At 38.2% G+C, this 13,745-nt stretch overlaps 1 protein-coding gene across 1 annotated transcript; it reads left to right on the plus strand.

The window, feature by feature from the left end:
* Nucleotides 1-7,297: 7,297 nt before the first annotated feature.
* Nucleotides 7,298-9,642, plus strand: LOC126621733 (peroxidase 7-like). The gene is made up of 3 exons (XM_050290313.1): nucleotides 7,298-7,680; nucleotides 8,409-8,751; nucleotides 9,084-9,642. Exons 1-3 carry the CDS (start codon nucleotides 7,360-7,362, stop codon nucleotides 9,488-9,490), a joined length of 1,071 nt encoding a protein of 356 aa, XP_050146270.1. The 5' UTR covers nucleotides 7,298-7,359; the 3' UTR covers nucleotides 9,491-9,642.
* Nucleotides 9,643-13,745: the final 4,103 nt, after the last annotated feature.

Below are 13,745 nucleotides of genomic sequence, written 5' to 3' on the forward strand. Positions count from 1 at the left end.
TGCGCAAATCGCGGGCAATTTGTCGAAGATTTTCAGTGAAGGAGAAAGCACGTGAAAAGTTTACTGTTCAATCACGCGTTAGTTGCCGACACAAGTGAAAGAATAGTACCTCTACAGGTATTAAGGGACCTCCTATAACTGTCCACCTTCACCTTCCATAGCAAGGCAAACATACAGAGTCTTTCTTCATCTCCAAATATGCTTTCTCAACGAAGCCTTTCGAGTCATTCAGTGTTCCTTATTCCTTGGGGTACCTCGGCAAACAAATGACACCAAAGCAAAAGTATCTCATATCACTAGGGTAGAAAGCAAGAGTATCTCATATCATGCGTTCTCCCTGTCCTTTCCTTTGTCCTTGTTCTTACTTACAAAGACAAGGATAAAGAAAACAATATGCCGGAACCTCCACTCAAACTCGGGTGAGGAACCGACTGCTTGAAACCCTTCCCTGATTGCCTACCTGGCACTGCTCTCAAGTACCCCCCCCATTGCTGCTGTACTTTCAAAGAAGTTGCCACATCTGCCCAGAGAACAGATAAGGCAAGTAAAAAAGATACCTTGAAGCATGTGGAGACAACGTGCGGAAGGAACAAGCAGAGAAGAATGCGGTCTGCACAGTCAACTCAGCAGAAGGAGTCCGAACTGAGGAACTCGAGAAGCTGCCATATCTGCCTGAAGAAACAAGCAGAGAAGAATGCAACATGAACAGTCAACTCAGCAGAAAAAGTCTGAGACGAAGAACTCGAGAAGATGCCACCTCTGCCTGAGGAACAGATAAAGGAAATGAAGATGATGCCTTGAAGCATGTGGAGACAAGTGCAACCAAGCACGTGCTGATTCATCCGCTACTTCTTCAAAAGCAAGAGTATCTCATATCATCAAAGTTGCAATCACTCTGACGGTGAATTCGTTTTGACCCTCAAATTCTTGGGTCGGCTTACTAGGCGTTGTGGGCTGCACGTGCCGATTCACCAACCTTGAATCGAATCCTTAAAGATCAAGTCACCAACTGGAAGAATAATCCATCAATCTTGAAGATCATACCGTTGACCAAACTGCTCAGGTGTGAATTGGAAAGATTGAGCAAAGCAACAAGTCGTCACCTTCACCTCGTGCCTGCTTGCCATGTGTTCGAGTCAACCTTCAAGAATCAAGCCTCAACGGCCCTTGAAGAAGTTTCCAACCAAATTCAAGATCAAGCCTCGACGGCCCTTAAGGAAATCACAAGTCTGATTCAAGATTAAGTGTTTACCACCCTTGAATCAAAACCTAGTTCAAGAATAAGCTGTGGAAAATCAACAATTGAAGAAATCTCCAGCCCAATTCAAGATCAAGCCTCGACGGCCCTTGGATCGACATCTACAGTAAGGGACTTCAAAACGCATCTCCTACATGTGACAAGCACATGTATACGACGTGCCTTGAAGTGGGGGCATTTGTAGACATTGAAATTTCGGTAAATAAATGTTGACCGATAAATCAAAGTGTCAACGCTCATGTATTACATAAATGTTACACGTAGCATGTGAGTCAAAGAAAATTGAAATGAGTTGGAAAAGTCATCAAATAGGACACGTGTCAACACCTGGCAGAAACGACTTATTTCATCTGGAATATTATATTCAAAGTTAGGCCTTGGAAAATTCTATAAATACAAGCCCATTTCATTCATTTAAAGGGACCAATTCATATTACACCTTGAAGCTCTGAAGCTCTGAAACGCCGAAGCTCTCAAGCATCCAGGTTCCCGAAGAATCAAGAAAGTGTTCTTCGTTCTTCGTTCATCGTTCTTCCAAGATCAAGCCTCGACGGCCCTTGGATCAACAATCATCCACCTTCAAGATCAAGCCCCGACGGCCCTTGAAGAAAGCGTTCTTGGTTCTTCGTTCATTGTTCTTCAAAGATCAAGCCCAAAAGCCCCTTACGAAGATCCGCTCAAATCCACCTTCAAGATCAAGTCCACGGCCCTTGAAGAACGTTCATCCTTAGATCAAGCCCAACGGCCCTTTGGATCAATCGCACATCCACCAATCAACACCTTACGGAGATCGAATCAGAGGATCAAAATAGAGAGAGATTGTAACCCAAAATCATCAAATACTAATATTTGTTTGTGCACGTTTGTTCTTGTCTCTTTCGTTTCAGGAATTTTCCGTGTTCACATTTAGGTTCGACATATTCTGGCCAAATGTGAATTTGATTCACATTATTGCTAGCCTATTGTGAGGTTAAGCCCATCCCTTTCCTCTTAGTATAGATAATATTGTTTATTCAAAAAAAAAATATAGGTTGTTGATGCACAAAATCAGTGAGGACTTTGGTACAACAGAAAGTATTAAGTTTGTGAGATTCGCTAGATTGCTCTGGTCACTAGTGTGGATAAGTATGTAAATGGATAGAGACAGGAAAGCAAACACAAGATGTACGTGGTCCACCCAGATTGGCTACGTCCACGGAGTAGAGGAGTTCTCATTAATTGTGAAGGGTTTACACAAGTACATAGGTTCAAGCTCTCATTTGGTGAGTACTAGTGAATGATTTAGTACAAATGACATTAGGAAATATTGTGGGAGAATGATCTCCTTTTATAGAAGAGAGTTTCTAACTTTGTTCTGACATTGACACGTGTCGTGTTGTGATTGGCTTCTGATGTTGATACGTGTCGCGCTATGATTGGCTTCTGATGTCGACACGTGTCGCACTGTGATTGGCCTCCTGGTTAGAAGGAAACTCTTCTGGGTCTTTGACGGTATAACGTTGACCGGTGCTCAGTAGTTTCGGGATTGGTCAAGTATGGTACAAACAGTGCTCCCCTAAGTTCCCGAGTGAGGGAAGCTCCTCGGTTGGGGACTTGCAAGATCCAAGCCGCTGAGTAATCACAAAACTTCTAAATATCGAAGTGTGGTATCGTTTTCACTTGCCTTATCTGTCTCATAGGTAGATGTGACATCTTTTATGGAAGTACTTTTCTTCCATCCAGGGGTGGTATCTTTAACCGGCTAAAGCAATGTACCCACCCCTTTAGCACCTAAGTCATGCATTACTTGGATTCATCATTTGAACTTTATTTTCTGGTACATAATTCAAAATTTCAGAAGCCTGTATCAAATTTATATAAAAATATTTAACATTTATCAAATTTATATAGAAATATTTAACATACAAAATAATTGTCAACGATGAGGATGACCATAGATGATAGAACAAATGAGGGGTAGGTAAGAACATGCATGATGCAGGGACAGCTAAGACCAACGCTTCTCATTGCTTAATTTGCAACATAAATTCTTAAACATAGATTACTTGATATCATTAATTTAAGGATTTGAATTACACAAGCTTGCCTTTGTCTGTTTTTTTTTCCCAACTCCATCCAAATCTGTCGAGTGACGTACCTATCTTAATTTTAACCTTATTATCTCAACAACTGAACGGTTTCTTGAAATTTATGCTATTAGTGACAAGATATTTGGTTAATTTAACCATAACCAATGTGGTTTTAACATCATCAAGCATTTTATGAATTGTGTTTAGGCAACTGTGGTATTCACCAACTTAAAAAACTTGGGATTGCAGTAGAGCAAAACAAAAAGTGATTGTATGGATGAGGGTTTGGATCATCACCCTAAGGGCTTAGGGTCTTCTTCACCTACAAGGGCAATTTATCATACATCGATTTCTTATTTGCTACCTACGTATACTTCGGTAGGGTGCATTTTCGATAGCCTTCCAGGCATGGGGTAGGGTGAGTTCCAATATATTGCAAAGTAAATTCATTTGAGTTGAACATGGCGATTTTGCTACTTACCCCATAGTGGGTAGGTTGCGCCCTTCTTATAATATAACCTTCCGGGCATAGGGTCTTCTTCTGCAAGGTTAATTCATTTGAGTTCAACATATGAGAAGTTACAATGATATCATTTGTTCAAAAAAATAAAAAATAAAAAATTTCTACCTATCCTTAATGGGTGGGGTAGGTTGACCTTATTTTATCTTTCAGGTAAGGTTTAACTTTGCTTCATCATACATCCAATCATTTTACTATCCTGCTTAATTACAAATTCACGCTACTAAGCTCAGCAGTTATAAAGTTGAACCTTTTATAAACTTGCGTGGATGCACCATTTGTCGAGGTGGGACTCCAACCTCTTACTTTGTAAACATTGCAAAACAAGTAATTAGAAGAGCCCAGGTTTTGACCCTTTGCCTCTGCCATCTGTGATTAATATGGATCCGTGCCCTTCAAGAAAGAGCTGGAGCACTTGCACCACTTTGGTTGTTATCTTCTCTTCTCTTTTCAAACCTTCTGTCAATACTTTTTTTTTTTTTTTAGAAAAACTAACAAAAATGACTTAAAAACTTTGAGTTTTAATGATAATGACAAAATAAAGGGTAAAATGAATAGTACCATGATTGACTTTTAGTGTAAAAATGTGATTTTTGTTAAAGTGAACAGTACTGGAAGTTTTTCGTTAAAGTTTCATTTTTTCTTTGCCTACTCTTTTTTATTTTTTTATTTTAAGAAAAATCTAAAAGTTTTGTCATTGGCGCAGAATAATTCTTGATTTGGATGGGATTGGTCCTAAAAACTTGGGTAAATTACATAGTAGCCCCTCAGGTTTGAGGTTTATTACAACCTCATACAACATCTTTAAAACATTTCACTTTCATACATTTACTTATCATTTTATTTCAATTTCATACATCCCTTAGAAAATCTGTTAACTAAACCGTTAAGTGATGATGTGGTTGCCACATTTGTGCCACGTGGCTAAACAATTAATAAAAAATATATAAAAATAAAAAAAACAAAAAAAAAACACAAAACCCCCCTTCTTCCACCCGACCCTCCATCTCCTCCAATCTCCATAACCATCAGCTCTCAACTTTCCTCCACTTCCTCTCTCTTTTCTTTTCTACCCAAACCCCAAAATCCCTCTTTCTTCCAGTCCCTTCCTAAACCAAAACAAACCCTAATTCCAAAATCCCCAAATCCCATTTTGTATGTGACCTGCCCATATCCCATTTCATAGTATCAAAATCTCCAAACAAAACAAATAAAAAATCTAATCGGAAATGGGCGGCGAAGATGAACCTCAATGCCCTCGGCGGTGGCTGCACCATCACCCATCCCACCCCACCCCCACCTTCTCCCACCCAAAAAAAAACCCAGATTATTTGTAATCAACCAAAAAATTTGGGTTTTGGGTACAAGGAGGAGCAGAAATGAATTTTGGGTATCAATGGCGAGGATTAGGAGGACGAGGAAGCCGACGAAGACGAGATTGTAGCAGAACATTGGCGAAGGAGAAGGTGGGTGAAGAGGGAGTAGGCGAGGATGGCGAAGGAGAGAGGGAATATAAGGGTTAGGTTATGAGGTAGAAGGTTTTGGGGGACTGTTTAGGGATGAAGGTGGATTCTCTAAGGTTGTCAGAGATGGTGAGAAATTGGAGCTCCTATGGGGCCATATCCATTTGGATTTGGAGGGTTTGTTTGGACGAAAAGAAAAGAAAAGTTGGGTTTTTGATTGATGGGGTGTTTGAGTTTTAGAAAGAGAGAGATAGTGAGCTCAAGATCTTATTTTTAGGAGATGAGGACAGAAAAATGGGGAGGTGGTGGGTTTTTTGGACATGGGTGGGGAGAAGGGGTGGGTGATGGGGGGTGGGAGGGTGGGCACGGGTGGGGATTCTGGGGAAGAAGGGGAATGAGGTGGTTGGGAGGCTCGGGAAGGGTTGTGTGAAAGGGACTTGGATCCTCTCCTGAGCCAGCCCTAACGGAGCCTAGGGATCAACTGATCCCAGCCCTTCAATTTGATCCTGCGGCCAAGAAAGCTTCCCCACAACTGTCCCTCTCCACCCCCTCAACATCTCCCGCACCTTTCTCTCCCCATTGCCCTCCTCTCTCTCTCTCTCTCTCTCTCTCTCTCTCAACCCATCCATGGCTGACCGTCGGCTTCCTCACCCTCATCGTCTCCGGTGCACCCAACACCAAGGCAGAGCACCCAACTCTGCCCAGCTCGTCGGCTTCCTCACCCTCCTCGTCTCCGGTGCCATTCTTCTCCTCCTCTTCGGCCTCATCGTCACTGCCACCGTCCTCGGTGTAATCTTCTTCATCCCTCATCATCGTCTTCAGTCCCATATGGGTTGTGTGAAATAATTTGACAGCTTCTTCCATGGATGGGTTGATAGAGAGAGAAGGAGGGGGAGGGGGAGTGAGAGAGAGGTGAGGGAGATGTTGAGGGGGTGGAGAGGGACAGATGTGGGGAAGCTTTCTTAGCCACAGGATCAAATTGAAGGGTTGGGATCAATTGATCCCTAGACTCTGTTGGGGTTGGCTCAGGAAAGGATCCAAGTCCGCGTGAAAGGTGGGGGGTGGGTTATGCATTTTTCAGTTTTTCAGTTTTTTTTTTTTTTTTTTTTTTGTGAAGATTCAGGTTTTTTTTTTTTTTTAAATTAAAAAATTATTATTTTTGCCACATGGCACACAGGTGGCAGCCAAGTGGTACAAATGTGGCAGCCATGTCAGTTTTTAACGAATTAATAGATGGAAAATGTAACGAAGGTACTATATTGAAATAAAATAGTAGGTAAGGTATAAAAATGAAATGTTTTAAAGATGTTGTATGAGATTGTAATAGACCTCAAACCTAAGGGGTTATTATGTAATTTACCCTAAAAACATTGTTAATTTACTTGAAACCATAATTGGGCTAAGGCTTTGTGATCCAACTTACTCTACGTGCAGGCCAACTTTCTTTTCAGCCTGAGCTGCAACCCAATTTACTACCTATTTGCGCAGGCTTTCCTATTAAATCTTATTTACTAAATGTTTATTTATCTTAAGATAATGTTCCCTTCCTTTATATTCATGTTCGAATCCTTCTATTTTTGTTTTATAAATTATACAATATCTGTTTGTAGTAAAAGTGAAACTAGAAGTTTCAAAATTCTAATTGTTGTTAACAATTATCTCAATATCCAATAAAAATCATATGCATCGGGATCAAACCTTACCATCACTGATAGGCTTCTTTGAACAATGAACAATCAACAATCAACAATCAACAAATATTAATTATTGCATTAGATTTTGTGAAAGTCAATGTTTTTCGAACTAAATAACTAAAGCAATCACTGTCAAGCTCTACATACATGCTAGCACGTCATCTTCATTTGCAGTGGGTGCTTCCCACGTAGTCCTCAACTAATTAATAATTAACGCAATAATTATTCCAATTAGATCCTCTAATCACCAATATCATGCAATAAATAAAGTTTGTCAACACCCTTTCATTTGAAGGCAGAGCAGCATAGTTGTTCATTACTGGGAATATAGTCTGATCACTGCTGAGCAAGAAACATGAATCTCATAGTTTCCTTGCTTTTAGTTCTCCTTGCTGTTGTTCACTTAAATGCATCTTCGTCTTACCCGGAACACGATCACGAACAGGATCGCCATGATGAAGAAACAGATGAGTCCTGGGAGGGAGCCACAACTCTAACACTTCCAACAATATCAGACGACTTGCCCCTTGGAGAGTTTCTTTCCAATTCCTACTATCACGGGAGTTGTCCAGATCTTGAAGGTATTATCAGTAGGAAGGTGAAGCAATGGCTTAAGAAGGATTACAGCCTAGCAGCTGGCCTCATAAGGTTGCACTTCCATGACTGTGCCATAAGGGTAAGAATATTATGGCTTAACTTCACATTACATATAATTATTGACTAATGCTATTTAGACACACAAAACTAACCACATTGTTAATCACCGCCTTTAATAGAGGTTAGCACCCCACCATTTTATGTATGTATATGTCATACGTGACTAATAATATTTATTTGAAGAACAAGGTAGTAATGTAGTCAATTTTGTGTCTCTAAATTAGTAACATTAGTTGTTCGAAGTTTGATGGACCAATAATACTTAGACCTAGTTTGGGAGTGAGGTGCTTAAAAAAAAGCACCCATGAAAAAAAGCTGTGAGGGTTTTAGGTGTTTGGTAAACTGAAAAAAAATGGCTTATTTTGGAAGCTGCTGTGAGAATAAGCTAAAATCAAAGGAAAAAGCTGAAGCTGCTATTTGCAGCTTTGGAAAATTGGCTTTTTTTCAAAGCACACGGAGCTACAGTGCTTCTTTAATGAAAAGACCCACTATTAGACTGCTTTTTTTTCCAAAAACACTTTTACAAAAAAGTTTACCAAACACTCTGCTGATTTATTTCACAGCCGCTTATTCTCACAGCACAGCCGCTTATTCTCACAGCAGCTTTTTTTCAAAGCACAGCAATACCAAACCAGCCCTTAGAAAAGAGTTGGCTTCCAAATATCCATCTAAACAATTAGAAATTTATTTATTGCTTTGTATTTGCTTTCTTAAAGTCACAATTATAATGAATTGAAACGCATGTAGGGATGTGATGCCTCCATCTTATTAAACCATGAAGGAGGCGAGAGGGAAGGCTTGGCCAGCAAGACACTGAGAGGGTTTGAAGTGATAGACGATATCAAGGCAGAGGTTGAGAAGAAGTGCCCAAGAACAGTTTCTTGTGCAGACATTTTGACTGCAGCTACAAGAGATGCTACTGTTCAAGTTGGAGGTCCATACTGGGCTGTCCCCTATGGGAGGAAAGATGGAAAGGTTTCGATTGCTAAGGAAACTGAGAAGGTTCCCATGGGTCACGAAGACTTGACTAGTTTACTTGAGATTTTTCAATCACAGGGCTTGAATGTGCTTGACTTGGTTGTTCTCTCAGGTGAACCATGTAGTCCACATGCATTTCAATCGCATAATATACTTTCATTCAATATATCAATTTATATGTTATGTTGTCACTTTGTCAATCCGGACCTCACTAGCTATTATTAAACATGAATCTAACCTAATATACCAAACTTGTTTAATCGCCATGTTTGTCACTTTGAACAGCACATTAAAACATGAACCAAACCTAACTAAGGATTCAAATTGAGAGTCTTGTAACATGACATTCAAATTTACGTGACAACAAAAAAAAATGTTAATTTTGCCTACAACTAGAACAAAAATCTGGTTGCTTTTATTGAAATAAATAGTTTTCTTCTGCAGGGGCACTCACCATAGGAAGGTCTTCATGTGAATCCGTACAACACAGGCTCTTTAACTTCAGTGGAACTGGCAAGCCTGATCCATCCCTTGATGCCCGGTACTTGAGCTACTTGGAAAGAAAATGTAGATGGGCATCAGACTATGCTGATCTTGATGCTGTAACTCCACATAAATTTGACGCTGCGTACTACATAAATCTGCAGAAGAAGATGGGACTTTTATCCACAGATCAAATGTTGTATTCTGATCCAAGGACTAAATCTCTTGTCAGTGCTTTTGCTTCCCTGCCGTCGGTCTTCTACCAGCAGTTTGGAGTGTCCATGGCCAAACTAGGGAATGTTCAAGTCCACACCGGTCAAAACGAAGGCGAAATCCGAACCAATTGCAATTTTGTCAATTCTTATTAAGACCCTTAATTATACTGAGAAGCAGTCTCAAATGCTTACCTTGTTTTGCTTAACAATATATATGATAATATTTGAATTTTTTTTTATTGTTTTATGTACCACCTTAATTACAGCTAACAGCTGGTTTAATACATAATTTACTTGTTCACACATGTTCAAGCTTTCTTCTCTCTCTACAATTTCCTATTATTTCCCATTTGTCTGCTGTTCCCCTCCTGCTCAATTATTAGAATATCAGTGTTGACATGTATCTATTTTTGATATTTTTATATCTCTAATCATGCGATCATTCATATTAAGGAAGATTGTTATATAGGTAGATAATTATATACAACCAGTTATAAGTAAAATTTTCTCATGCATTAAAAAAATTAAAATAAAACAATCTCATTTGATATATTTGGGCCAGCTTACAATACGACCTAAACCCTAATTTGATGGACAAACAACGGGTTTATGCATGAGAAAGAAACTCTTTAGCCTCACAAAGCCTTTCTTCTATTTTCCTTTTTTCCTTCTCATATTGGCTGGGTAGCGGTCGTAGTTCACTGTTATGAGAAACTTTATATGGATCCTGAAAAAATGCAATAAAAGAAAAGAAGGGCCTTGTATTGAATCATCCACAAACAATCTTTGACACCTCTTTATCCTCTGGGGTTAAGCAAGCATCTATGACTCATGCTCTGTGGGCTCTATTTTGTCCTCTTCCCAAGGAACTATGAGGTTGTTTGCAGGCGCGCCCTCACTGTGTCAAAAAGGTCAAACCAAGCAAACTATCCCTTTATCAGGCCAATAAAGAAAAAATTAACCTAAATATATAGTATCTTTAGATAACATCTTAACATCTAATCCAATTTCTTCTTTAAATTAGAGTAGTGTTATTCACATACTTTTTTTACCTCCCACACACCTTCTTAATTTTTGTCATTAATCTTTTTCAATTCATTCGATTTGATGACTAGAAATTGGAAGGAATGTGTGAGATAAAAATGAGCTTGTGGATAGCGTCACCCTCAAATTATCTTAAAACATCATAAACTATGAGTTAAACCATGCTTTTAATTTTTAATGATCTAAATATATATATTGAAATGAATATGCTGTAATACAGAAGCTAGAAAGATCACACTTGATGTTTTGTCTTGTTTGTTTTTGTTCATTTTTAAAGAAATGAATCATCCTCAAAGACGTGGAAAAGTAGTCCACAAGCACCTTGCTTTTCCCTTTTTATTTTTCAGACACCTATCTGTCTCTCATATTTAAACTTTCACAGATACAAACCCTACAAAGCATTTCAAATCTTGTACCGTTTCCTTTTCTTTTCCATCTTGAGCAATGAGCAGCCTTAGTCTACAAAGCCAAACCTTCATTTCATCACCAACCTAGGTGCTGCTCTGCATGATTTTCAACTACAAGTCAAGAACTTGCTGAATGATTTGAATACAAGAAAAAAATCGTTTTGCATGGCTAGTAATTATGCAAAATCGCCTACCACCACTTTTACAACCCTCCTCTTCTTTCTTCTCATCACATTTCAAATCACCATGGCTAAAAAGAAGCATAGCTTCCCAATCCCACCTGTCAGTAGTACTTCCTCGAGATCACATGGAGTTGGAGTCATCAGTAAGAAAAATGTTATCGATGAATATGCTACAAGAAGATCCTCACATGGCATCATCGATTCAAGGGCTGATCATGAGTTTACAGGCGAATCGGGACGAAGGAGAGGACTAGGGTTTCGGGTTCGTGGTGGGAGGCAGCCATTCCCATGGAAAGAAAATATGTTCAGAGCCGGTGCACATGAAGTTCCAAGCGGTCCGAATCCCATTTCAAATAGGTGAGGATTAATATTGAGGAAGCTGGCAAAACAAAAGTAGATATATATGATCAAGAAAGAAATTTATTAAAAAAAAACAAAGAACATATATAGTATGTGATTTTCTCCTTCCTTGTGGCTTGTATTTTCTGCCATTTAAGTTATATGTCACTGCTGTAATGTCACTACAGCTTAATCATATGTTATTTTTAATTTATTATATGCTAGATATTTGGAACTTTCAAGCAATCATTTTACCATTATAACTAGGATGTATATATGATCATATTCAAGTAGTGATTGTTTTCATGGTCTTCATCATTATTCTATTTTCTTTTTCTCCATAATTATCTTCCCCCTTGCCACCCACATTTTCCATTCTTTTGGATCTACTTAGTAAAAAAAATATCGGTTATTATTGTTCAAAAATGTAACCTTTCTAACATTACCTAAATGATTAATCAAATCATTTTTCTCTTTCCCGCTTCCAATGGATTGATGCATATAACACTAGCTTGGATGAAGTTAGCATGTGCTTGTGGACTTTGTTTATCAATTGCTACAATCATCGGTTACTAATTGGAAGGTACCTCCATAAAATCAATCAATTGGTAATATAAAAAGTAGTCGAGTTGTTTATAAACATATATAAAATCTCACATTTTCTCAATACGGAATTCACTCTCAACTAAATGAAAATGAAATGAACTACATATAGCTAGGACAAAATGTTTGTTATTTGAATATTTTTTTTCCTGTTTTTTTTTTTAATTTTTAATTTTTTAAAAGCATGTTTCTAATTAAGGTATCTGATGGGGAATTGCTTTTTTGCTTTAATTGTATCAGTTGTCAAAAGAGAAAAAAAGTAAGAAAAAGTAATTGGGTTTTGCCTTTTGAAAATGTTTATGTGAGTGGGTTAATTATGTGTCATTTTATTGGCTAGAGCTAGCTACAAATAGCTATTTTGTTCCTCTGGATTGTGGATAAACAAAGAGGAGGGACATAATGATTCACAAATTGTGATGGGGTTTTGAGGCTTTTTTTTTTTACAGACTAGACTTCACTGCATATATATGCAATAATTAAAGGGATAATTAAAAGGAAATAAAGGTCCCCCAAACCCCCATTGTTTTGCGTGTAAAGTTACACAGACCTGGCATCCAAAGCAATGGCGAAGAACAGAAGTAGGGTTTCTCTTTAAATTTAATTTTGCAAAACAACCCTTGATGCTTTATTGGAACTACATCGATGCCCTTTATCAGTCTTTGGGAGTCTCTTCCTTTTAAAAGCTGAAGCTGCTGAACCAAAACCATGATCAAAGGGTGGTTTTCACCCTCACGTGCCTCATGCAGTACTGTTTTTATCCTCTTCTACGTGCTCTTGTTTGCTTATGAGCAGAGCTACTTGGAACTTTGGCAATAAGGTTGCATGATCTTCAATAATCATGGAAAATATTGACCAAACTCTGTATATTGTTCAAATTTCATAAAATGTGGTCATGCATGTAGTTCATGTTATATATGAAACTTCTTTTTCCATGTCCCTTTTTATGTGATGAATCACAACGATATCTCAAGTTCAAGCCAACTACTCATAAATTACCGTTCAATTATCAGTCTAATGTAATCTTTGTACGAAATGTTAAACGAGACCCTAAGTTCGAATCTCCCTACTCGCATGGATGGAACCAATGACGGCTCACTTGGGGCAGATGCCCCCACTCAAGTAATTCATTTGTTTAGTTGCAGACTACAATTATATAATATACACGGGTTATCTTTAAAGAAAATATATGTATCTAATATCCAACATACATTCATTCTACTTATACTCCATATCAAATATTATATGAGCAATAGTGCTCTTGTTCTGTCATTCAAACCGATAAAACCCTCTCCTGCCTATCATGTACTTATATTTTTCTCATCATTTTGCCACTTTCCACTGTTATATTGAAATTTTTGTAACATTAGAATTGTGATACATCATCATTTGAAACCATCCTTAATATCATATTGCGTATAACCAAACTATAATAAGGTTTTCTTAGTTATTTTCGGTTGCCCCCACTAGAAGAAATTTCTAACTCCGTCCCTACCTGCTCGCTCATAGAAAACTACTCAAAAATTGATCGTTCTAAATTTGTGCAATGGATGCATAATATAGTTGGTCTTATTTTATTTCTATGTGCAATGCAGATGATCTCTCGTCTCTTTTGTCATTTAACCTCTTTTATACGTGGATGAGAAATATATTAGTGATGAAAGTGAGTAAATATCTGCAACGTATATATTCCATCATCCCAAAAAAAAACCCTTTGAGAAAGCATGCTTAAGTCAAGACAAAGACACATAAGTTTCCTAATTATGCTCTCTCTCTCTCTCTCTGAGACGGTGTTATTGTCAAGAGGAGGAAGATTAGGGTGGTTCCCCTTTGGAA

The sequence above is a fragment of the Malus sylvestris genome, chromosome 5 (genome assembly GCF_916048215.2).
Source record: "Malus sylvestris chromosome 5, drMalSylv7.2, whole genome shotgun sequence".
Classification (NCBI taxonomy): domain Eukaryota; kingdom Viridiplantae; phylum Streptophyta; class Magnoliopsida; order Rosales; family Rosaceae; genus Malus; species Malus sylvestris.

Bases quoted from the DNA above. Each gene is read 5' to 3' on its own strand.
- LOC126621733 (XM_050290313.1), top strand. From the start codon at position 7,360: ATGAATCTCATAGTTTCCTTGCTTTTAGTTCTCCTTGCTGTTGTTCAC. The intron at 7,681-8,408 runs GTAAGAATATTA...AAACGCATGTAG, and splicing joins TCCATGACTGTGCCATAAGG to GGATGTGATGCCTCCATCTT. The intron at 8,752-9,083 runs GTGAACCATGTA...TTTCTTCTGCAG, and splicing joins TGACTTGGTTGTTCTCTCAG to GGGCACTCACCATAGGAAGG.